The 26,101-nt window shown below is 38.8% G+C and overlaps 2 protein-coding genes across 13 annotated transcripts in view; one reads left to right on the forward strand and one right to left on the reverse strand.

Moving 5' to 3' along the window:
* The window catches only part of ZDHHC13 (zinc finger DHHC-type palmitoyltransferase 13), a 37,234-nt gene that overhangs the window by 4,687 nt on the left and 6,446 nt on the right, over positions 1–26,101 (reverse strand). For 9 of the 12 annotated variants that reach the window (XM_064426239.1, XM_064426240.1, XM_064426237.1 and 6 more), the window contains 8 exons: positions 25,689–25,792; positions 23,194–23,315; positions 22,106–22,168; positions 21,630–21,723; positions 20,202–20,285; positions 19,234–19,391; positions 17,993–18,090; positions 1,268–17,554 (listed from right to left, as the gene is read on the reverse strand). In XM_064426239.1, coding sequence (XP_064282309.1) covers positions 17,419–17,554; positions 17,993–18,090; positions 19,234–19,391; positions 20,202–20,285; positions 21,630–21,723; positions 22,106–22,168; positions 23,194–23,315; positions 25,689–25,792 — 859 coding nt within the window. In that variant the 3' untranslated portion in view covers positions 1,268–17,418. The remainder of the gene's footprint in view (positions 1–1,267; positions 17,555–17,992; positions 18,091–19,233; positions 19,392–20,201; positions 20,286–21,629; positions 21,724–22,105; positions 22,169–23,193; positions 23,316–25,688; positions 25,793–26,101) is intronic. The other 3 variants (XM_064426238.1, XM_064426235.1, XM_064426236.1) reach the window with 2 other exon arrangements.
* Positions 2,544–15,993, forward strand: CSRP3 (cysteine and glycine rich protein 3). The gene is made up of 6 exons (XM_064426246.1): positions 2,544–2,717; positions 8,645–8,775; positions 12,479–12,647; positions 14,005–14,140; positions 14,604–14,697; positions 15,798–15,993. Exons 2-6 carry the CDS (start codon positions 8,664–8,666, stop codon positions 15,875–15,877), a joined length of 591 nt encoding a protein of 196 aa, XP_064282316.1. The 5' UTR covers positions 2,544–2,717; positions 8,645–8,663; the 3' UTR covers positions 15,878–15,993.

Genomic DNA, 26,101 nt, shown 5'->3' on the forward strand with positions numbered 1-26,101 from the left:
ACTGAGGATCTGGATACGCCTCTGAGAACACACGGGGGTTAAAAGCAGGAGATTCCCAGAGAACTTCCTCTTTGGGAATCCGGTGTTAGTGAGTAGAGTCCGACCTCTCCCCTGCCCAGCTGCGTCTGGGTGGGGCAGGGGGAGGCCATGACAGGGAGGAGGCCGGGAGCCCCAGAAGGTGCAGAGGTGGAGGAGAACATGCAGGGGTTGATGAGACTTGAGATGTCTGGGCAGCCCCCCCGGAGAGAGGGACAGAGATTGTGCTGGCAACTCAGCCGGCCAGAAGCGGGGGATGCGGCAGAGAGGTGCCTAGCAGCTGTGGGAGTCCTGGGCAGACAGAAGTGAAGATTTTAACCCCTTTGTAGACTAATAGAAACCTTGCAAATACTGAATCCTCCTGAATCAGGATGAGGTGAGAGAGAGATGAGAGATGAGCAAGCGTGAGGAAAGCTGGAAGAGGAGAGAAGAATCCTGGGTGGAAGAGATGATGGAGTGGCCTTGGGTTGGACTCTTTCTTGTATAGCCATGGACAGACCCGTGTTTTTCCCTGTGACCCAGAGACTGTATTTAGGGGGAGGCAACACCCGAGAGGCAAGAGTGAAGCAGCAGCGTGAACAGAAACAGCTGAGGAGGGTGTGAGATGCCCTCTGTCTCCACAGAGAGAAAGATCTCTGTTCATGAGGCCCCTCGGCCCCAGGGGGTGAAATCTGGGGGGGACTGGTGTTCCGAAGTTGAGAGACTGCTGCTTCTAGAAGTAGGTGAAGCATCTTTAAACGGGGAGCCCTAAAAGCAGTCCTGGCCCGTGTCCAGTGGTGAGAGCACTGGACATGGGGGGGAGAAGTCACGAGGGCCGATGTTCTCTGTGCGGGGCCATGGGTGACACAAAAGCACAGGAGGTTTTAATTGTGCTTCCGGGGGAGGCCCATGAGGCAAGGGGGGACTCCTCTCTCCCTGATGGATTTGAGGGTTGATGGATTTGAGGTGTGGTGAATCTGTGGAGAAAAGGGAGGGGGAGGAGGAAGGTATCTGGAAGGTGTTCATTCTTAGCTTGGTATGTGTTCCTTTCTAGATTTGTAATAAATAAAGTGTTGTGTTTTTCCCTCCATCCCCGAATGGGAGCCTGCTTTGTTCTGTTCCCGGGTCACATCTCACAGCAACCCTTTTGGAAATATACCCTTCATGGGGGCCCTGGCATTGTGCCAGGGCCAAACCATGACATGCAGTTTTCCCTTAAATCCTCTGCCAAAACCAAAGGGAAAATACTTACATTTTGGAGCAAAAACTGTCTTCACAGAGTTCCCTGCAGTTGGTTATGGTGCAAATCCATCCAAGTACATGATCTATAAAATATGAGTGAACATTACAGAAGATTCATCCATCTCAAATGTCAGGGGTCCTAACGTAAGTCACCAAGGGCGCAAACACAAAGATTTAAGAAGCTTCTCAGTGCTTCCCATGTATTCCAAGAGGGAGTTCATGACTGCCCCAACCCCTCCTTGCTGCCCTCTTACAAGGAACCCTCATACCACATACTGCACTGTCTACTCTGCATTTGGCTTTATCTGATATAGAATAGTTCCATTAACTATCTGGGGACAACAACCCAGAAGAGATGGAGTCTAGCTCCGCTGCTCAGGAAAGAGTCCTTCAATTTCACACCAAGGACCTGCCTCTGCATTATAAAATCTGCCAGACTTAACAGCAAACTGATTGATAAGTTCCTAAGAGTTTTCTTAGCAGCCTCAGTTAACAGACCCCTAAATCCTAAAGTCTAATGTGGATTTGGCATCTAATTTTCTTATGTTTCCATGAAAGTCCCCAAGTTGAGACTTTCAGCTTGAGAGTTCTTGTGTCTAACCCCTGGGATGGGCCCTTTCATACACAGCATAGTCCATGATCCTGAACAAAGTTGCTAAATTCAGGCATCTGCTCAGAAAAATGAGGATTAGCTTCTAAACCTTTAAAGCCCTTAAAATAAAGCCCTGTAAAAAAGTTCATACTTTACTGCCCACATCTCTAACACATCTGCAGCCTCATCCATTTCCAAGGGGCTCATTCAGGCATCGCAAATGTAATTGCAATAATTACACAGGCTAAATATCAAAGATGTTATCTACCCACCTTAATGCCTAAAAACAGTAAAAAATGAAAGATTTGAGGTAAAAGCATAATCCTCTGTATCCTAGAAGACAAACCATTTCTATCTCTCAAACGATGAACTGCAGAATGAAATGCTATTTAGTTTAAAACTGTTGTTTTCCTGGAGGTGTTATAAACAAGTTTTGATGTATTATTATTTTTAACAATTATTTTGGTAAATTACTTTTGGCAATGTGACCATTAATAACAAGATCATCATTTCAAGAATTGTTATTTTATGATTCACATTTAAGCAATGCAGTAGAGTAATTATAAAACTTTAATCTTTATTTTTCAGTCAGGAGTGTCCTTTAGGTGTAATCCGAGGGGCTGCATTGTTGTCCACTTACTCACAAGCAGACATAAGGGAACAAAATGCCAGGCTTTTGTCAGAGGTTATTTTCAGCTTGGTGATAGCAATGGCATTGCTCAGATCCCTTAAACTCTCAATCCCCTCCCCTCCCCTCCCAGCTTATAGGGCTGGCAGAAGTGGTCACTGCATTTAAAGAGAGCAGGAACCCCTCCCATTCAAACCCTTTGAGACCCAAGAAAAGAAGGAGAAAATTCAAGCGACTCCGGTGAGTTGAGTCCCATGGGTTCTGCCAAAAAGGGTTTGGGTATTTTTTTATTCCTAACAGATGATAGAAGCAGTTTGTTGCCTGACAAAGAAAACCACATAGGTATAGTACAGAAATGAGTCCTACAGAGCAGTGTTTTAGGTTTGGAGTAGCCAGTAGAAAGAGAGATTCTTCTGTCTCAGCGAGGCAAGCAGCTACCAGTGCTGCAAGAGCAGGGCTGGGGAGATCGTCATTAGAGACACTCATTTGGACTAGGCATGACTGGATAACAGAAGTTTCAGAATATTTAAAAATTTCATTACAAAGCTACAGAATTATGTCTGCAGTCAGTCATTAGAAAGCGCACGTACACAGCATACAAATTTTTGTGCTTTTATAATGGTATACTAGAAGTAAGAAACCAAAATAAAACCCCCAAAATCTTCAAAATATTTAATGTCGGAGACCAATTGGTTTCATATCAAAAAGAGGAAAACTTCTGTGCAGACTTGACAAGAAATGGCTAGCTAAGAATGCAGGATGAAATAATTATTCCCAAATCCATCATTCAAGCATTCTAAGAGAGCATGATTGGTCAAATCATCAGGAAAAAAACCCCAAAAATTCAAATAAATAAATAAATACATAAATACATATGTGTTTTTACTATGAAAAATTTTCTGCTTAAAGGTAAAATTATTTCAGAGAATAAAGCCATGCATGTAGATAAAATAATTCTGTGTCTTAGTCACCACAGTGTTATTTCAAAGTCTGTAGCAGTTTTGCCTGGCACTTAAAGAACTTACTGTACGGATAAGGATTCAGAGAAGGATCGTGTGGAAGGAATAGTGAAAGCTGATAGCCCAGGATTAGGCCTGGAAAATTGAATGGGTCATTTGTACAGCAGGAAGCAGCTTTCCACAGCCACATGGATCAGACTGAACTATGAGTGTGAATGTACAAGCATGTGAATGTGGTTGGTTTCTAAGTTAGAATGAAGTGAATGAAGTACCTTACTCTGGCATCAGATACTGTATTTTTTGGAGATGCAATCTTAAATTTCTGCAAAAGTGTGCATCAAGGAAGTTTCAAAGGAAATGTAGCATCACTAGGCTAGAAAATAATACAAAAAGTGGAAGAACAGAGATGAAAGCAAGGGAATGTGGCACTATCAGCTCTCAGCAATGAACATGTGCTTCATATAAAGTCGGTTAAAATCTTTTGTTTCAAAGTGCCATGTGTAACTTAGTGTGACCAGTGTCAATGAAAAATCAAGATTTACTTTCCAGTTTTGACGTTCCCATACCTTGACCTACCTGTGTTTCTTTACTGCACATGTAAGGGGAAAAGGCTGGTTATTATGAGATCATGGTGGAAGCTCAATGTATGACACTGACTAATAAAATTCACCTGTAGCCACAGCCCACTGAACTCATTGGAATATCAGAAATATGATTATAAACACATAACAAGATCACATCTCCATCAAATGAGCTGTCTTCAAACACAAGCCTTCCCACTGTTGTGAATCTCTCCTGCTGAGGGAGAAGCACAAGGGGCTGGATTTTGACAGACACACCTCCAGGCTGTTCAAGATGCAGTGGCATCTCAAATACAGACACATCAAAAGAAAACCTCACTGTGAGTGTCAGTTGCAGAGAAAAATCACACCAGCATTTTACTGCTATTGTATAAAGGAAGACATATCTTGTTATCCCCACAGTGCTGGTGGGGTGAGTACCACTAAGGATGGTCAAATGAGTCATGATGGTCACAGGACAGGTCACAGCAGAGCTGTGATTAGATACCAGAGAGAAGTTCTGGCTGCACTGGCATTCCCACAGACATCAGCTGTGAAATGAATTTCAAATATGGCCTTGATACTTTGCATTTCAATGTAGACAGCAATGTGTGAGTTTTATATTTTTATTATATATTATTTACATTATATAATATATATTTTATATTACTTATTTTTATTATATATTTAGATGTTATATAGTATATTATATTTTATATTATATAGTATTTATATTATCACTATATTATATTATTTATATTTATATTATTATTGCTTGTTATTGTTAGGTAAGGAATCAAGAAATCAGTTTTCTTATCCACTGACTCTAGACCAAGCAGCTTAGCTGGGACTAAAATGCAAAGAGATGCAAGGCACACCCTGCCCCCCACTCCCCATTCAGCACTTCTACTGCCAGTGGTCACAAAGACCAATATTCCCCATTCTGTTTATCCCCTTCAAAGCCATCCTGCAGCACATGTGGCAAAGAGATAACCCTGCCAGTCACACAATACATAACTCTGCAGTCCATTCAGATAAGACCTGAGCTCTAGACTGTGAAATGCATGAGCATACAGAAGGGAAACTTTGTGTTTAGCAAGGAAGCACCAGAATTAATTCCAATTAATCCATTAATTTTTCACCTGCAGCACAGTCAGGCATTAGCACTGCCTTTTACTGCTCCACATTTCACCAGGCCCATACTGCATCCACCACCCATTTAGATCAATGGATCAAAATACATTTTTTGATTTTATCCTTATCAATGGCACTTTGATTAGAGAGAGACCCTCTGTGGCAGGATGTGACACCCAGATTTGGACAGTATGACTAACAGCCCAAAAGAATACAGCTCACAATGTTTTCATGCCTATGAGAGCACATCAACACTCCAAAGGCTTCCTTGCTTCAAGCCCACCCTACAAAGTAGTGATACAAGCTCTAAATAATGGGAGGCATGAATCCTTGAGGCTGCACATCTGAGGTATAAATTCTGCTCCATATAGAAGCTACATTCTGAAGAATGACAAAAGCTGAACAGCATTTGAGCAAGCCCAAGAACACTCCTCCAGTTTAACAGCACCCTGAGTGCCCACACATCGCAACTAACACTCAGAAGTTTCTGTGTCACACATTTCTTACCTTTAGGATCACTCTGCTCCACTTCCCACTGGATCACCAGAATATAACAAGTATCATGTGATGAGCAGATATGAAAAGTTAACCAGATTAAGACAAAAAAGCTCAGGGAATTTGATGGGGATTTAGACACTGACACCCAATGAAATTATGAGAAGTGGAGACTTTGGATCTACTTTTTTTCTGATGACAAATGGGAGACCAAGTTCTATTTCTATGGAAAGGATGGAGCTTTATCCACTGTATAATTTAGATGAGTACAAAACTATGAGAGCCACACCCCCTGTGGAGATTACCTTCTCATGGTGACCCTGCTGCAAAGGCAGCATCCCTAGGGATGGCCAGTCAGCTCCAGAGAGATGAGAAAAGCCTGGACAGCAAGAGCACAGATGTGCCCGATTACCTCATCCAGCTGTTCCTCCAGCCAGCATAGACATCATGGCATGCACTGCTATTCTTACACCAGTATCCTTACAGAAATATTTCTGCCATGCCTTTCTTCTTTCTCCTACAACTTCTCATCAGGTGATGCCAAAAAAAACCGTGGAAAATGTGTATGCATGCCCAGTCATGTTACTATAATTAGCTTCAGGAACAATGACCCTTCTAAGAGCTTTAACCACAGCCCTTGACAGCACAAGGTTCACTATTCCACTTTATCAGACTTTTTCAGAGATTATTTTTTCCCCTTAAGCTGATGATGTAATTGGAGTTACCTTCAACAACTATCCTTGCTGCCACAGTTTTGGAGGCTTAGTGTGCCTTTGAGGAGACCTAAGAAAGAGAAAGCAGCTTCACAGAGAGCAGATGTACAAACCACTCTTCTCCCAGCCAGCTGTCAGTGCTGTCTCAGCTGGGAAGGGATTCCACTGGAAACCTGATTTGAAAGGGAACACTATAGACACAAAAATCTCATTTTAATTTCCAAGGAAATGTCAGAAAACTGATTTTTATCCACAGTTGCTCTTTCTTCTTTTAAAATGTTTGAAGCATCACTTGAATATGTTTTCATAAGAGAAAGAAAAAATGGCACCAATACAAAAGTACTTTAAAAACAGAAGAAAATATAGAAGAGCAGAGTAAGAATAAGATTTTACCTACATGAAAGATTCTTTTCTGTTCCTTTATCTCACATTTAAAAGAAATTGAAAAACCAATTTAACAGTGCTGCTCAGAGAAGGCTTCACTGAGTGAGAGAGATCAAATTCATCATCTGTTCATTGTGCCTGGGTAGTTTTGTTTCTTATTTCAGCTACATCAGTTTTGCCTTTTTTTTTTTTTTCTTTTGCTTCTCACTTATTTCATTACAGATAAACAGAGTTAGAAGTAAGGTGAGTTATCATTTCCTTTCTGCACCATTACTGTTTTGGAACTGCCAGAGCAGTTCTGCTCCTGAGCAGCCTCCCAAGAGAGCTGGGAGGGTCTGGAAGAGATTCATGATGCTGCTGGTGTGTGACAGCAGAAGGCTAAGGCTGGGATGGCTGAGCTGGGGAGGGTGCTCAGCTGAGCAGAAATCAGCCTCACAAAGAGGAAGACAGGGTGGACCTTGCATGAGGATGACAGGTATGCTGTCTAGTGAAGGTAGCAGTCACAACAGTGACTATTTAATTACACAGGGTTAAGGATGTGCTAATAACTGCTGTGGTAAGGCAGAGATGTTTGGATATGCTCTGTATCTGAACAGTTATCAAACACAGGCTGCAAAACCTGCCCCACTGCCATGTCTCCAGTGCTATTGTCTCAGTGTGTGTCCCTTCCTTTTGCTGGACAGACAATTCTTTCATACCACTGCAGGATTTTTGGTCTTAGCTGTCAGAAAGGATTCCCCTCAGAGTGCAGAGCTGGCATGTAGACATTGTTCATTTCATTCTGAAATTCAGAAGATTAAAGTGAGAAGTCACTGAGATGATGATAAGCACAGGACATTAGTCTAACTTAAATACATAGCAAAATATTACTCTAAAATGCAACTTATTGAAAATACCAGCTCTGTTACATCACTGCTGTGACAAATTCCCCTCTGTCTATCACCTGACCTCAGAACAAAATTCTCAGGTAGCAGGCCTGATTCAGCCTTCAAAATCCTCCTCTTAGTTAAAAGTACCTTTGGTGAATTTAATCAAACACAAACAGCACAAGCAGGCTTCAAAATAACTATAATAAGAAGGTGACTAGTTTTCCAAGAAGGAGGAGGAAGGCCTGGCCAGGAGCTTGGAATAACCCGATAATTCAGTATGCAGATGACAAGATGACATCCCAGTCTTTCCAGAAATGATGACTCAAACAAGAAAACAGAAGGGTAGACTGGGGGCTGGGGTTGTTCCAGGTGTGTGACAGCACAATCACAGGGAAAAGCACTCAGCCTGACATCAGGAGACCTTGGCTGGGCTACTGTCCTCCTGTGTGACCTTGGGCAAGGCACTCCAGTGCTAACTGGAACAGCAAGAACTGGAACAGAAACCATGGCTCTTTTTTTTTTCTCTGATGTTTAGATTTTAAAAGCAATTGACAAAGAAAAAAACCCGACACCTTAAGCACCTCAGGAACCTCTCCATTATTACTTTACAATGGCTGCCCAGCAGAGATCTTGTGGCTGTTTCATGAGGAACTCAGAAAAGGTTATGTTGGAGTACAGGAAAGGACAGTGTTGAAAGAAAACAACTATTTGATGGAAAACAAACCCTAGATCCTCTTTTCCAGAAGAGGGTTGAGTGATCCTAGCACCTTTTCACTGAAACACCTCACAATCATTTCACATATTTACCATCACAGTATACCAAGCTAAGGAATATCCTTTTTTGAGAGAGAATCACAGGGATTTAGACTGTCCCTGTCCCCAAAGCACCAAGGTAGTACCCTCACTTCTGCTACCACATAGGCACGAAGTATATTGCAAGTATGCAGTAGCAGTTGATGGGAGAGGGAAGAAAAAAAAAATTTAAGTCAAGCTGTTCCATTCAAAAGAATTCACATTTGCTGTTGCATTTATTTACATAATTTGTTTTCCTAGGTTAACCCTTCAGATAAGGATGCCAAACTGGGGAGGAGGAGCCAAGTGTGGGGCCTGTGAAAAGACCGTGTACCATGCTGAGGAAATCCAGTGCAATGGAAGGAGTTTCCACAAGTCATGCTTCCTCTGCAGTAAGTTGGGCTGAATGATTTAATATCACAGCACACCCATAGTTCTGTATAACTCTTCCATTAAAACCAGAACATTTATTTTTGTATTACTTGGCAGGCAGTTTTACTGCCTTTTACCTGGAGCAATCTGCCTCTTGGGCTCCTGGCTTTTCTTTGTCCAAACATGTGATGGATTTTGTTAGGGACATGAAGATGCTGCAGAATCACAGTATCTAAGTCCATCTCCAGGACACCCTTCCTTCTGTCCCACAGTGTGTCATACCACAGGTTTGCTTCAGGTTAAAAAGCCCAGCAGAACTAAACAGCACTCATCAGACAGAAGGATGATTACTTCTTTAATTTTAGGAGATTATTACTTTCACAGTGCATCCTGACATTAATTTGTTTCACACCAAAAAGCTGAAAGACCCTGGTGTCATCAAAACCTCCCACCAACACTCTGCATGTACTTCAGCCTCCTTCCCATACTTCACACAGTCGCATTTCACTTACTCTTTCCCTCCACACTCCTCTGTGATGTTTGTCTTCCAGGAATTTTGCTTTCTCTGCAGAAGAGGCAGAAATTTGTAAAAAAAAAAAAAAAACATTCAGAGAGAAGGTACCAATTCAGCTCTGTTTGCCCTTTGTGGAGAGGGAGAGAGCAAACAATTTGCTAAGAACTAAAGACAGCTGAAGAGTTTATCTTGCAGACAATACTTGGGATTGGTACCTTTGCAGTACGACTCCCAGCATGACAGTTTAGGAGCCAATGAATCCAATTTTCTCTCTCCCTTTCTGGAGGGATAGAGACTTCTTATTTGGAGGCCTCAGACTAATTTTACATGCTTAGCTGATACAGAGCAGCTCTTTGAAGAACAAGACCAAAGGACTCACCTGAGCTGTCTTTGCCTTTCTCCAAGTGCCTTGAAAGTGATGCCTAAAAGTCCAAATGATCCCTTTAGTGATGCCTAAAAGGCCAAGTAAGAAAGGATTCCCTCAAAAAATTTCCAGTTAACTGACAACCTTCAGCCAACTCTTACAGAATGGTAAAAGGAAGATCTCAGTCTCAACTAAAACTTTCCTAATGCTTTCATGTTCTGCCTATAACAATAAATAGTAAATAAAAATAAAGATCTGCCCTAATAGAACATAGTTATGAATATTTCTCAAATTTCTTCATTCTTAGTACAACTGAATTATTTTATTTTAGTGATTAATGATAAACAACTTACATTCATTAGCTCTATCAAATATTTGGTTTGTTGGGAGGCTTTTCTTGGTTGGTTGTTGGTATATTTACTGTGGGTTTTGTTTGTTTGTTTTTAATGTTCCTTTATTTGCCCCTTGTTTTAAATCTGAATTAATTATGAATAGGTTAGATACTAAAAATAGTATTGCCATCAGAAATATGTTTAAGGTCAAAACCGAAAGATGCATCTAAGTTGCCCAGTTGGCATATGAAAGGTATGATAATTGGCTTTACTTTCCCCTATGATTCACATACACTATTCAGCAGCTCTGGATGCCTCAGGATCATGTATCATATTCATGGGCTTTTCTATGAACCATTTATAGGATTTCATTTCTCAACAGAAGGAAATCAATTCTACCCCAGCCTAAACTCAGGCATGGAAACAGTTAATTTAGCTGTACTTTTGTATATTTTTATATAAAACTATTTCAAATAGATCCTTTATTTCACATTATATTTGACCAGGTACCCAAAGCACATCTGTATTTTTTGACCAAAGAGTTCAATTTCAGCAGAATTGTAAACAACTCAAAGCAACCTCTTAATACAGGAAGAATCAGACAAGCTAAATTATTTATAACACTCTCTCTCTGCTCCATAGTTTTCCCCTACAAGTATTCCAAGAGAGAAATTTGTTTCCAGCAATCACTCCTTCCTGTGCAGAAGGAGTGATTGCTGTTTACCTGCAGACTGACGTTTCACTGACAGCTTTTACCCAAAGAGCAGCTGTGGTGGACATTTGGCAGGATCTCATGCCATCAACCTGGATCTCCTCATGCCAGTGGGAGAACAGGATCTGTTGGCTGATGACAGGTCTCAAAGTTATTTCAACAATAGCACTTCAAGGGCTTTTGCTCCATCTGTCGTGGTGAATTGATACCTTATCCCTAAGGTACCAGAAATAGAAACACTTTACTGCTAGAGTTTCCATCATCCCTTAACTCCCTCAGCAAATACAATTATCATCTCAAAGCAAGAGTGTAGTACAGAACTGCCTCATTTTATTTCTATATAAAGGTCTTTGCAAATTATTTCTCCCTCCATGCAATATAGGGAGTAGGAAAGCCACAAAGATAACCAGAGAGTTGGGGATGTATAACTATTTATACTTCCCCTTAACAGCAACCTGGTCTGGGGGTTGGAACTGCATGATCTTTTAAGTCTCTTCCAACCCTCTGCAGCATAATTAAAGCTGCAGAGGTTCCAGGCTGTAAATTTCCTGCAGTGGATAAATTGGATTCAGAGGAGGACATTTAAAGTAAACATGGGGGAAAGGGGCTAATCAAACACCCAGGTAGCTCCTCTAGAGTTTGCACTTCCGGCCACTTTCAATACTTCTGTATTTCACAGCTTTCTGTTGCGTAAGTGAACTCAGCAACTTTGTTTTCCAAGCTATCAATAGCCCATGACTGGAATGCCCTCTGCAGGGTAAGCATTTGTTCTAAGGAACCTGGAGAGAAAGTTTTTGTGTATTTTTTCCCCACTTCTAATCAACCACTGTTGAACAGTGAACAGTTTGTAAGAAGTATTGAAATAGTAATTTTTTAGCATACTGGAAAATCCTGGTTTTCAAGAGAGACTCTGAATTGAAACATCTTCCTCTCTCTCTCTGTGGGGTGGACGCTGTCTCACACCGAGTTCCCCAAGTGGTGCAGCAAACACAGGCATACACTCCTCATTAAGTAGTGAGGAGTGTAGCTACTATATTTTTTCCCCATTCATTATTAGTAGTGCTGTAGAGGACATAATTTGTATTTGTATTCCCTGATGAAAGCTGGGCATTCTTATGACACCTTCTGTCCAAAAGCCTGCTAGACCTTTCTTACTGAGCTAAGCTAAGTGTAGTTCTCTGTACCAAAGATGATTTGTAAGAGCTCTGTTTGTGAATGGCTACAACCACATTTCTGTCCTCCTGGAGGAAGTCTGACAGAGCTGACACTTGCTTTGCCTTAGTGCCACAGCTCCAACAAACAAATAATTATTAAAAAACCCCAACATGTCCTGTCTGACTCCAGACAGGAGTCGATGTTAAACCCTCTCTCAGAAATAAACCATGTCAAAACAGCCTGGGCTGAGCTGAGAAAGCCACCACAGACTCATAGCAAGTATCCTGAAAAGTCCAGATCAATGTCCCTGCAACCTTCTTTCCCCCCTTTTTTAAGGTCTGGGAGTTCAGGATGCCAAATTTCAATCTCAAGCCCATTTTATTCTTCACAGATCTAAATTTCTCTGGGGTTACAAGAGAACTTCAGAGGGGCAAAAGAACAGGTTATGTGTACACACATGTACCTCCCCCTTACTTCAGCAACAGTTCAGTCAAGTTTTATACTGACAAGTTTATACTGACTGGCTCCTTTCCCCACATTTTTAAAGCTAAACAGAAAGAAATACTAATTGTAGTTATTTTAAACCACATTAATTCAAATTTGTAAAGGCAAATGCTGATATGTGCTTTTCTCTCCCTGTTTTCAGTGGCTTGCAGGAAGGCTCTGGACAGCACCACAGTAGCAGCTCACGAATCCGAAATCTACTGCAAAACCTGTTATGGGAGAAAATATGGCCCCAAAGGGGTTGGCTTTGGACAAGGGGCTGGATGCCTCAGCACTGACACCGGAGACCACCTGGGCTTGAACCTGCAGCAGTGAGTCAAACCCTAGTGACAACTCCTTTTTCTGGTCCTACTTGTCTCTTACCAGGGTGTTTTATGTATTTCATTCTGTTTCCATAACAACATCTAGCATAAGGAGCAGAGCAGACTTTCCTACACCCTTTCCTTCCATGGACACTGTAATTCACAGTTTTTAATGACGCTCGGTCTCTTCAAGCCTGCTTTACAAATTATACCCTCCTTCAATAGGTAATTATTCTGCAGAAGCAGCCTTTATATGCCACCACACATGTAAATATTCACTGCAATTGTAATCTGCCATTTGCAGCACAGTGGTAAAGTCACATTGACCATAGGAAAAGATTTTTTTTTTTCCTGTTAGAGGCTAAAATACAGTTAATGTTTTACTCTTAGAGAAATAATCACAATACCCCATACTGTTAGCGCTCCTCTCAATGGGGGAAATAACATTTCTAAATCCTCCCTGTGGTTCTAGTAACACTTACAAACACACTGAGAATGGGTTTGAACAAAGAAATTCTAATGGGATACCATCTTTCAAAAACACATAATTAGCTCTGACAGTTCATTTTTATAGGATTTTCCTGCAGTTCTCAAAGTTGCAAATTTCTAAATCAATGATGTTTCTTCTTCCTTCTGAGGGTCTACTTTAAAGAAACCAATTAACCAATATGCTGTGCAGGAAATAAAAGCTTAAACAATGTATTTAACTGTAGCTCCTTGTACCATACAAATCCATTACAGGCAGAATTCTGCACTCAAAACTTGCATCCTGTGGATAAAATTACCTGTTTCAGTCCAGCTATCTGATAATTCAGAAATCATTCTGTGAAAGGCTTTATGCACAAAGATTTAAAGCATGAAGTCCAGAACTAAAAAACAAAGCCACTTTTCTGATGTCCTTTTGACCCTAGACCAGGCAAGAACCCCAATTCCGTGTCCAAATGTTTCACTGCCTAACGAAACTATGGCATGCAAAACCTGAATTTCTATTTTCAGTTTGATGAGTACCAGCAGATAACCAGTTACAAAGACTAGAGACATCTTTTCCTTGTATTTTCCCTGTTGCCTCCCAATGAGACAAAATTGGTTTTTATTTCAATTATTATTAAATATAATCTTTGGTGCATGTGGCTGGTGCCAGTTCCATGTATTTAGCCCAGAACAGGTAATATCAGAGCTTACAGTACCAGCTTCTCAATCATAAAACACAGAATTCAATAGAATACTTTGATTTTCTTCTTTTTTTATCCCCTTTTGCATGTCAGAGATGAGCAATTTAGTATTTTTTATGCCTTACTAAAAAATAATTAAATCCTTTTTTTTTAAAGAAGATATTTTTAAGCAGCTTTAAAAACTTCTGTTTTAGGGGGTCACCAAAGCCTGCTCGCCCCTCAACACCAACTAATGCTTCAAAGTTTGCCAAGAAGATGGTAGATGTGGATAAATGTCCCCGTTGTGGCAAATCAGTGTACGCTGCAGAAAAGATCATGGGAGGAGGAAAAGTAAGTAGTGACTTCATCACTAGGAAAAAACCCCCACCATTTTATAATGGTGAGGAAATATAGCTAAGAGGTCCTCAATAGTTTAAATTTTCATTCATAAAGAAAACACAAGGATGAATTTGCAAATTGCTTCAACAGGTTTAAAATCTTGTACTTTTTGTAAATATATTTAAATTTTTTGCTTCTTACTAATGTTTGAGGACCAAGCACAGATTACTGTACAAGCTGGCTCTTCCTCCATCTGTGGGCATATTTATAAACATTTATGTGTAGTGGCAATTGAAGATATATTAGACAACGTAACTGAAAAAAGGCTAACCCAGACTGACTAAAAATGGAAGCCACAAGATCTACAAATTAATTTTAACCTTTCCACACCACACAAAGCAGTACTTCTTTGTTTCTTGTACCTGCTGGCTGTGCACTTTCTGTGCCACACAATGAATTGTCTCCCCTTGTTCAGCCTTGGCACAAGACCTGCTTCCGCTGCGCCATTTGTGGGAAGAGTTTAGAATCCACGAACGTTACAGACAAGGATGGAGAGCTCTACTGTAAAGGTAAGAGTTGCAGAGAGCTGAACTGGGCTACAGAGTCAATCTAAAGTTATTCTCTTTAGACCTGAGATTGCCATTGTGATTTGCCTTGCTGAACGCTTAAAACCCCGAGGAAATTTCATTTTTGTCTTTTTTTAACAACCTTCTGAAAGCAAAGAGCTGTGGTAACACTGCATTTGCAGCTTCTACTATTAACATTTAAATTTTAAAGCTATAATTTTTCTACAGGTGGGACAACTTCTCAAATCTGCCAGACCTGCTAACAGAGCACTGGCCATATCTGCTGGGCAGGCTCTTGTACCTGCGCAGTCTCATTCACTAAAATAAAAAATCCACAAAGATACAGATCTTTGGTCCTCCAAATCAGAATTCTTGACAATAGTTTTGAAGATATTTCCACTGCATTGGTATCACAGAAGATAATGCAAAAATGGTAAATTACACAACTAGATGTTCTTCTCAGATTCATAAAGTTCACAGACTTGACTCCTAGAAATAGCTTAACGGGAAAAAAAAAAAGTGAAGCTTTTATATACAAAGCTAAACTTTATAGAGAGCCCTAAAAAAGAATACTGGAGTTCTGTGACTTTGGGTACAGTCTGTCAACACAAGTGGATCAAATTGGCATATTTGGAGAAATATGCTCACCATTACCACTTAGCAGAATTGTGATAAACAACAATGCACACATTAACCAATACAGAGTTCAAATGGAATTACTTAAATGCCCATCAATAGTTTCTGGATTATGCTCCAGTTCTTCTTAAAAATCTCTGTCTTACTCTGTATTACTCATCAGACCAAGTTTTACTGAGCATTTTTAGACAGAGAAGTAGCTTTAATGAAAGTATTACGTAGATCTAAAAAATATATATAATTTCCTAAATTTCTTTGAGATCACCAGATGCAACTTCTGTGTAATTCAAATATCTAATACCAGTTTCAGTATTAAGAATCAGATAAACTTATGGGAAACACACTACTTCAGATTTCCTTCCTTTTTATCAACTTACATTTGATAGTAATTTAAAAATGAAAACCAAAAGACATTTACCTCTGAGAGCCTTCAGAGTACCATTTACTTCCCACTCCTTCTTTTGTAGTTTGCTATGCAAAAAACTTCGGTCCCAAAGGAATTGGGTTTGGTGGCCTCACTCAAGTGGAGAAGAAAGAGTGTGAATGAGAAGAAATGAATGCAACAGACTCAAACTGCTGTTGATGACACCAAGTGATAGCTGTCAAGTAAAACACTAAACAACACATATTGCTAAGTACCTAGGGCATTTGATTAAGATCTTCCTCCTTGCAGAAAAAAAATTGTGAGTTGTATCTTAAGAAATTCTTAGAGTAGATTAAAAAGGTACAATTATAAAACTAGACTTATGTTTGTGTTTAGTATATAGACAAGGAACCTCATGGAACATTATTGCTTCTTAAACTAGTACTTGTCACATTTTAGACTGGAATTTTAGACTCAGAGTGCCCCATTATGATAGGGATACCTTCTGGAGTGAAGGGTCCAGGTATTCCCAGTTAGATTGTATTTTCTTTTTTTCACAATGTTAACCTGTCTGCATTTCCACCAGTCTCCTAGCTGAGTTATGATTATGCTGGCAATTGTGTTAGAACAAGTAGATGTTATTTGCTTTGAGACAACTAAAAAGGATTTGAAATTCTCTTTCTCTGAGGGAGATATTTCTAAAAAAACCCAATATTTTCTCAGGATACAGTGTTATAAGTTTTTTCTGCTTTCAAGCTACAATAAAGTACTTACTGCTTGACATTATTTTTATTTGTATTTGCTTGTGCTTACACAGTCTACAATGTTTCAGATAAATGGATTTCACCAAGATGAATGAAACCCCTCACAAGAATTGCATTTCACTACAGTACTTATGATGTCTGTTCTAGATGGTATCTGGCTTTCATTTCCTGATCTTGAACTCTTTCCCTGCTGATTTCATTGTTACCTACTTTGACTCACATTCATATCACACTGTATAGCTGGCCCCTCCTTTTCTAAGGAATGTGGCTGACATTAGCTATTACAGATGCAGTGGGGAACAATTCCCTCTTTTTATGTGCATTGCTATCTTCTACCATAAACTTACCCATTTTCCTACCCTAACAGGGCATATATATGTGAAAAAGAAAAGGCAAAGAGTCAGGCTCCTTCTTATGGTTGTGTGCCCACCCATTCTTAAATACCTCACTGGTCACATATCTCTTGAATCTATTTCCACCTCCAAAAATACACTTACCAGTATGAAAGCTCTATTTTATTAGACGTAAACTCTTCAAATACAAAGACTTAATAGAGATTTTCACAGCATAAGCAATAAAATTACAATGTCATCGTAATATTACATTTTTAAACATGAATGTTGATCTTAATTTTCAAATTTGTCTTTTGTTACCAGAAAATAAAGCAAATGGCACCAACATAATTTTGAAATTCTGCCCCAAAAACTTACCTTTAAAAAATATATATTTGTGTCATCTCCTCACGTAACATTTTAAATAGTTTCAGCTCAAACTATACATACACAGACACACAGTGACTGTTCCATATACAAATCTGCTGTATCTTATGTAGGTAAGTTCAATATTTGAAACAATAATAAAAAATAAAAACAAGCAGCTTAAGAATAATTTGAAGAAATTAACAAAATATCTAGTTTTATTTAGCTTTCCACTCAACCATCTTAGAAATTAAGCAAAATTTTACACAGAATGAACATTTGTCTCCTTTGCCAGATGAAAAAGTTTGTATTGCTTGGTCCAGTCAATTAAGTTGGGTTTGAACATACCAAAGCAACTGCACTCTAAAAAGTCTGCAAGATTCTGGAAGCATCCAAGGCTGAAAAAAGAGAAGAATATGCATTCATAAACCTAAGAAAAGAAGACTACATCTTCTTCACCATGAGACAGTACTTAAGATATTAACCTGTCAAGGCAGACAGCTCAGGTAGAAGAAACAGAAGAGCTCTCAATTGAGCATTATTTCTCTGCTGAACTTTTACAAAACATTTTACATTAACAAATGAGAGGAAACAGGGAAACCTTGGTACCGATTTCTCGATTAATAGAACTAAATACTGCAGGAGAAGTCAGAAAGGGACCAGTTCATACCTTAATTCTCTTTCTGATCCTACTCAACAGACACAGAGACTGATGAACAAATTTTTGGACAGCACTCCCTCACCCCAAAAACAGTGGTTTTGCATTTATGAAGCAGTGAAGCAAATCAGTACTGAAAAGATAACATGTTTAAAACACTCTATTCATTAATACCCACTTGTAAGGAGTCCTCCTGAGTGAAACAGGATGCTTAGAAGATTTTCTCTGTACCAGGAGATTCATTCTTTCATGCGAGGTCAACCCCAGGAACACAATCTGATTGTAAAAAAAACCCGTAAGTAATGGTTACAACATGAACATCACAAATTAAAATCCTATTGAGCAAAAGATACTAATAAGAAGGGAGTAGGGGGGAAGAGCCTGGACATATTTAACAAATAAGTAACCACTGCTATAACTAATGACTGAAAAGTATGTCTTTAAATGTCACTTGGGCTAAAACAGAACCTGTCAAGAACCAGCTTCCAGAGAAGGCAAGCTTAATTGGGATGTCAGTGAAGACTGTACTTTCACAGATGTCTGCAGAAGTAAAAGATCTATCACAGTTAAGCACCCATCTCCTCAGATTTTTGTCTACATTCTACCACACAAAATGGTAGAAAAAAATACCTTGATCCACAATGACACTAAGTTTTCAAATCACTGTGTATGAAACACAGTAGTAAAACTGTAAATATCCTCCCTATCTTTTTCCAGCATGATATCCCACTGTCTTGGACACTGAAAAAATCTAGCAGTACATGTCTAAAATTGTGGGGCTTTTTGTTTTTTGGGTTTTTTTTAACTGAACAAGACGTAAAACGAGCGCATAGATCGGTGTGCTTAACACATATTGCAAAGACACCTCCTTCCTAAGAGCTGCTAAACAAGATGTTTTAAGACAGCTCTTCTCAATTTTGTTTGCATAGCCAAGCTTTTCTCTGAGAAAAACATAAGCAAGAAATTTGACAAGATAGAATTCAGGTCATTTATTTTTACAGTACCAGTGGGATTTACTACAGTCTAATGACACATGGCTGAGCTCTGCCACAGAATTTTCAACTCAGAAATAATTGTGTTACTGAGCTTTCATGCAGTTTTGGGGGCATTAATACCAGTTCTATTAGTCAAATAGATTTTTTGTCTTTAAATACAACTTTTTATAGGCTTGGAATTTTGAGTAGTAAACCCAGAGCTCAGTTATAGGAATGATTTGCAGACAATGATTCTACTTCCAACAGAGAAATGCTGAGTGCACAAACTGAACCTGTGAAACTTCAAGGTCTGCCCTGAGATTTAAGAGAAGCACATTGGCTGTGATAGTAATCAGGGAGAGCAGGCACAGAGTTTTTATGGGAGCAAATCATCCAGGGAAGAGCTTTAATTTAACAAGAAGCATAAACTGAAGAAAAATATTACCTGATAAAGCTGAACAGTGAGCCACACAGAGGCCCACAGGGTGTGGAAACAAGCTACTGAGGAGACGTAGGAAATCCAGGGAGAGCAGGACACTGTCTGGGTGAAGTACATCCATGCTCCATCTTGATGGAAATTTGCTGCACAGTGGTTGGACCAATCTGACAAGACACACAATCAGTTAATTGTGTTTTAAGCCCTTAAGAGCTGAGGAAAGATTATTTGCATGAAATTAATAATACATAGCAATATCCTCTAGAAATACCATGTTTCATTTACCCTGCTACCATCTAAAAGCATCCACACAGATGCATGAGTACTTGCTATTCTAGTTGCATAATCTTTACACTCTGTGTTCATGATCCACAGAAAAACATCTTTGTTTTTAAAGGTTGGTGCTATAGTAATTCATCCTCAGCAGCTAAATTATAAGGGTTTTCCGCTCCTTTCCAATAAATTTTTTAATTTTACAAAGTAAGAGTCTGGATTCATTAATGAGATAATATACTTTTTTCTCTTCAGAATTAAACTACTTTAAAACCAAAAAGAAATCTCTGCATTTAGTATGGATATTTCCAAATTAAAATAAAATCAATCAAGCTTTTGCCATAATATATTTACAAACTTATATTCTGTTACAGCAAAGGGGAGCCAGATTAGAACCTGTCACCTGATCGTCTGCCACATGGCTTCCCTATTTCCTCTCTAACAAAATTGCTTCCTGCTATTTCATTTTCCAATTAGTATCCCACTACAGCAGCATCTTTGTTCTTGCTCAACACAAATGGACTCAGGTATTTGACCAAAGACTCAGAGAGGATGCATTTTCACGTAAGCTACACAGTAACATCACTGCTGAAATAAGGTATCACTTGTGCGGGTTGCATTTGCTGGAAATTAAATGCTGAAAAATAAAGACCACACAGAGATTGATTTGAAAGCTAAATAAAACTAAATTCATGGATACATACACTGAAGAGTTCCATAAAGCAGCCATACACCAGTCATTGTCAGGAAAAACAGGAACAACAGGTAGTAATAATGGTTCCCAATGCCTGAAATTCAGGGGAAAAAAAAAACTTAAGTTGGACATTTTAAAATTCAGCAGTACTTGCATTTCTACTAAAGTTAGAGTCAAAACCATTTCTTATTTTAACCTCTGCCATCCACAACATAGCTTGGCAAGGCTGATCTCTCTCTCAACTTTGTCCTGTAAGCCATCCCAGTTTATATAATAGAATTAGTTCTGATAAAGTCAACCAGGATTTGTCTCTCCTTCAGAGCATGCCTTCAGCTGTTTTAGTCTGATGAGACCTAATTAAGCAACCACAACTCCCTCCCATCCACAATAAAATTGTCTCGTATACTGAGAAGTCTAAGCTATTCAATTTGCTGGACCTTGTGTGCTTCAGAATTGAAAACATACACGTAAAAAACCCTAGACCTCTGTCAGAAAAATTGTTACAGGAAGATTTTTTTTAAAAATTACAATGATACTGCTCAAAGCTTTGAGACAACACATCAGAAGGATGTCTCAGCACCTTGTAAATAGCAAACATTACAAAAAATAGCATTTAACACTAGGAAAAAGGCTGTTGGCAAAAAAAAAAGTGAAAAATGTATTGTTACAAATGTGAAGCTCTCACCTTCCTATCTTGAGCATCACCAGTAATAAGCCAGAAAGGATAAGAGAGAGGGTGAGAGGGAAGAACAGAAGAAGATGCAAATGCCCTGCAGGATTATCCCAGTGGTATAGCTGCTCCACTCAGAACTGTCCCTAACAGTGACAAGGGGCAAAGGAAGTTCAGGAAGACACAGGAGTCCAGCCAGTTCCTGCACTTCATTCTCCTCATCCACAGCTACTGCATTAAAATGTCAGACTGTGCACACTTGTCTGGTTCTTTCAGTATCTACTCCTGGACAGATTGCCCAAAAAAGTTTGTCTAATCCCTTTCTGAACCTGCTGACATTGCCTGTGTCTGCAAACCCTTACAGCAGCAAGCTCCAAAATTTCCCTGCCTGCCATGTGGAGACATATTTCCTTTACCCATTTTAAATCCCTAGTTCTGCTATGACATTCTGCATTCACTTTAGCCACCATCTTCATTTTTTTCTTTCCTTTTTTAAAGTCTCAATCATATCCCTGTTCCTTCTCTCTCCGGAGAAAGAGTTACAGATTGCATGGTATGTGTTCTTAGGGTGACCACTCCAACAACCCCTAAATAATCTTATTTGCTTTTCTCTCTTCCATCTAATTTCCCTCTGGCACCTGTCAGAGTCCTTCAGCATCAACAGGATATTCTTGCGTCATGTGTGCTCTCACTTTAAGGGGATAAATGTTATCTCTGCAACTTTTAAAATATGTGGCATTTTCAAATTTCATAAAACAACACACTCACCTATGCACTGTCCAGTCCACAAAGAATGCTGATCATATCTGGCTACACATGCTTGGCAAGCAAGGCAATGCACAGATCTCAAAGGCTTCCTTACCTAGTTGAGAATGAAGGGAAAGAACACACTCACAGCAGAAGCATCTACTTTGCTCAAAATCTAAGGCATCATCTTACAGTTACCACCACATTTTGCATAATTACTGTGTCATAGACCTCACAACACAGAACACAGATGAGAACCATACACCTTAATTTAAAAAAAGGATGGAATTTTTTAAATTTAAGATTAGAGTCCAAGGATCTCAAAGCATCTCTTATCACCATAAAATCAATAAAGAAATCTAAACAATGTAAACAAACTACTTGTGTAACACTTTAATGACAAGCAGTCAGGAAAAAGGATTTTTATGGCTTTTTACTCAAAAGTATTGAGTAAAAGGCAAGTTCACAAAAAAAAAAAGTACAAAAGCCCTACTTACAAGACATGATGTGCAAAATGTTCTGAAGTCCAAGCAACCAGCTTCTGCAAGAGCTATAATGTTCTGAAAGATAAAGTATTTTGTGCTTGCATTTGGATAATATTTCCATAGGTGCTATGAAGATTTCTACATTAGGACTTTTGCAGTTTGTAAGTATTTTAAGTTCCAAGCATGAATAGGAATAAGAACTTGCTATTTAAAGAGGTGCACAAGAAAAAACAAACCAGTCAAGACTAATGTGACTTCACCCACCCAAGATTACTCAGAAAAGTATTTCTGTGTTGCCAAAATTAATAAATGATGTGAATTAAATATTCCTTAAAATGAGATGGCACCTCTCATATAGTCAGCCAGACTTCAGGGAGATGAAACCTGCTCCTTGGATACAAGGACACAATGTTTATGAGTCCTGTGGCAATATGTTAAAACTGCAGTTTATTCTCCCTGGCAATTGGAAGAAATACAACCTCAATGAGAGCCATGAGATCACAAAGAAAATGCTTTCCTTAACCCATAGGTTGGGGAGACCAGACATTAAATTCACTACTGACTGTCTGCCCATGATTTCTTTTGGCTACTATAAAACAGTTAGGAAATAGCATGTGAGTTGCACGATGTTCAAGCACAAAAACCAAACCATTATACAGATCATCAAAGCAAGTGATAAAATTTCAATAATTACCAGGATATGATATATAGGAAAGCACTGTGACTATTTCTTCTAACATAGACAACTGAAGCAGAAACCATGCAAAACTTATATTTTTCCTAAGTGAAGTTCTAAGTGGATTCATATCATAGATAACACCAGTGGGTCTGTAGAATCTTTGGCCAAAGCTCACATTTCAATGAGAAGATAGAGGCAACGAATTTATAGCAGGACAAGGAAGATAAGGAAACAAGCAGTAGAAGGAGAAATTCTCCAAGATCTGTGTTGTTAAACAAAATTGCTAAAACCTCTTTAAGGAAGAATATTTCACTGCTTTCCAGTTTAACAAAGCTGCACATGATGACAAACAACCACTAGAAGTGGTTGATACATGTTGCACCACACCAGCCCTTCCATCTGTTTTTACAAAATCACCTACCTCTTTTCTTTCTTCTTCTGAAGTCTTTATATATCCAGGATCAGTACTCCAGGTTTTATAGAAATAATAGAGAAGACCCATCATACTGAACGTAACTGCGATTTTAAGAATTATATTTGTGGTATGTGATAGTCAGGTTAAGGACTATATTCTTGTAACTCATAACACTTCTATTTGTCAAACAAGCAAAATATTCTAAAATTAGTTAATACTACTTTACAAGCAAGACACAAGAAGGAAAAAAACTACTTTCACTTTTACAGTGGGATCCTCTCTGTACTGCCAAGGACATCTTATCAGAGAAATGGAATATTCTGTCCAGTTTGAGTGCTGAAGAAGACTTTTACAACTGCATAAACCTGCATCACAATATGGCTCAATGTCATCCTCCTTAAAAGTCCTCCAGACTTCTGCCTTTGAATATTTCAGAGATATGAAACAAATCCGATTTCTTTTTTCCCCTCTGAAGCTTTTGTACTTTATTTAAACAGTATCAGACATGCAGAGCTATAAAGCTTCTGGCAGCTGTGAGATTAATTTGGCTGCTGCACCCACCCCTAACTCAAACAGGCTCTTATTCAGTCTTACCTTGTCCCATTCATTTCAGCCAAAAGCAACTAAATATACTCATTCAGAAAAATGTAATTGAAAGTCATCCTGAAACTACTTTTGTCACACACAAAAAAAAAGCCCAAGCACACACTGCCATACAATTCTGAAGGCAATGGGACATTAGGAACAGCATTTTTACACTATGAACTAAAACCATCTGTGAATCAGATGACTTGAGAAGAAAAACATGTCAAGATTAACTGTCTCTACACAGCAACAGAGGAATATAGACTGGGACTAGTTTCATACAAACTAATGTCATGCATCAAACTTGAGAGCTCAGGTTGCTAAAGAACAGTCGCTGCTGCCACCAAGGACCAGACAGAGAGCTCAGTCTGGATGGCATCTCCAGTGACTCCTCAGTGACTTTATCAACTCCAGTGAAAATGATTTTAAAAAATCCAAGGTGGCCACCTCAAAGTTGTTTTGTCTTATGAAATAACAACACTGCAAGCAGCTCTAATTAAAATCAACTTATGAAATACTGGCACAAACACCAGCTGTGTTTGTTACAATGCAGTTGCAGGGTGCAATTATAGAAGTCAAAATGATGGTGTGTTTCTTGTGGATACTGGTCTATTTGCACTGGTATTGTTTTTTTGGAGCTCAGAGAAATCTTTAGTTAGAATGGCTGGATTTTCATACAGTCCAGAGGAAGTCTGACACACAAATACTGAAAACTAAAATCCTGAAAACTTTTAGAACACCCAGATCTGTGACCAGCTCCAGAAGGAAAACACACTCATGAGAAAAAGGGCTGGACAGTGAAATGGAAAACCGAGCTACGGTTAGTACTTCAAGAATATTGCTATGCTCACTATCTTCAGCAAAGTGTCCAACTCAAATCGCTACCACTGGAAGTTTCTTTTCCTTTTAACTTAGATGGCACTAATAAAACAAACCTTAAACCTACGCAACAAATGAATAACGCCATTTCCATTTACACAAGCATGTGTGTGAATCCCCAGCAGGAATACACTTGATCAGTTCATCAAAGTTAATCCTGATTATTCCATTAAGGACATCTTAATTGGGAACAGTACAAGAGAAAATGTAATTTAAAGGCTGAATTAAAAATTAATTACAACTGTGTAGTAATACATTATAGCTGCTTTCGTACAAAATTATTTGCAGTTCTAAATATCTTCCTAAGGCTTTTTCACACAACTTTATCAATAAACAGATGCTGACTGTGTAACAAAAGAGCAAGACACTGGAAAGAGAGCACAAAGCACCAAAATGTTTTTGTACTCATCACTGAGAAGCCTCTTCAAAGCAAGTAAATGTCAGGTAGAAATTAATTCACTGTTTACTAAAGATTCAAGGTAACCTGTGAATAAAGACAGGAGACTGGACAGTCTACTTTGCAGGAACACAAAGATATTTCTTCTTTTTTTTAGGGTGGTAGTGGTAGAGGATGTTGTTTTTAAAGGCAGGAGCATGAATACCACCAACTGCCAAATGCTTATCATTTTAGAAAGAAGAGATGCTTTCAGTATTATTATTAAGATATGTGTTACCCAGTTATACCACATGACAAAATACATCACTGTGCAACAGTATCAGTGAGGAAGATTAAACAGTGATGTGTAGATGCTAACAGAAATCATTAGTTTTATAACATCTTCATTCTGATATTCCAGTAACATATGGAATAGATCAGGTTATAAAGAAGACAAAAATCTATAGACAAAAGAATGTACAGAATTTTAGTCTGTGTATAACTTTAAAGTCTCTTTGCCCCTTCCCAATGGAATTAAACCAATTTTATGAGACATTAACACTCACATGGAATTATCTGGAACTATTCATCACAGTTTACACAACCAGGTTTAGATTTACAAGAAACTCCAAGCAAAATTGCATTTCTTGAGTATGAAGGATATCAGGCAGGAACCAGAAAAACCAGGTCATGGACATCCAAAAAACTGAACTTAGCAGAAATGCTGTGGGAAGATATCTTAGATTCTTGAGCCCCATGAGTAGCCTGAAAAAAACATTAAAATGAATAAATATTTTTCAAAATATAATTGAAACATAAATCCATAGAATAGAAATTATCTGTTTGTAACTGTAAAACTTCATGCACATGGTTTATTTCAAGTTGCTCAAAGCAATCAAGAACTGTCACTCAACAGCATTCTTTATCCATACATATAGGAAGTAAACAATGCAAAAATAAAACGGAAGAGTGCTCTGTTCCAGCACAATATTACATATCTGAGATGTGCTGTAGGGATGGTTGAAAAGTCCCATATCTGTCTGTTTGCACACAGACAGCATTGCCATATCAGCG

The sequence above is a fragment of the Passer domesticus genome, chromosome 6 (assembly GCF_036417665.1).
Source record: "Passer domesticus isolate bPasDom1 chromosome 6, bPasDom1.hap1, whole genome shotgun sequence".
In the NCBI taxonomy this organism is placed as follows: domain Eukaryota; kingdom Metazoa; phylum Chordata; class Aves; order Passeriformes; family Passeridae; genus Passer; species Passer domesticus.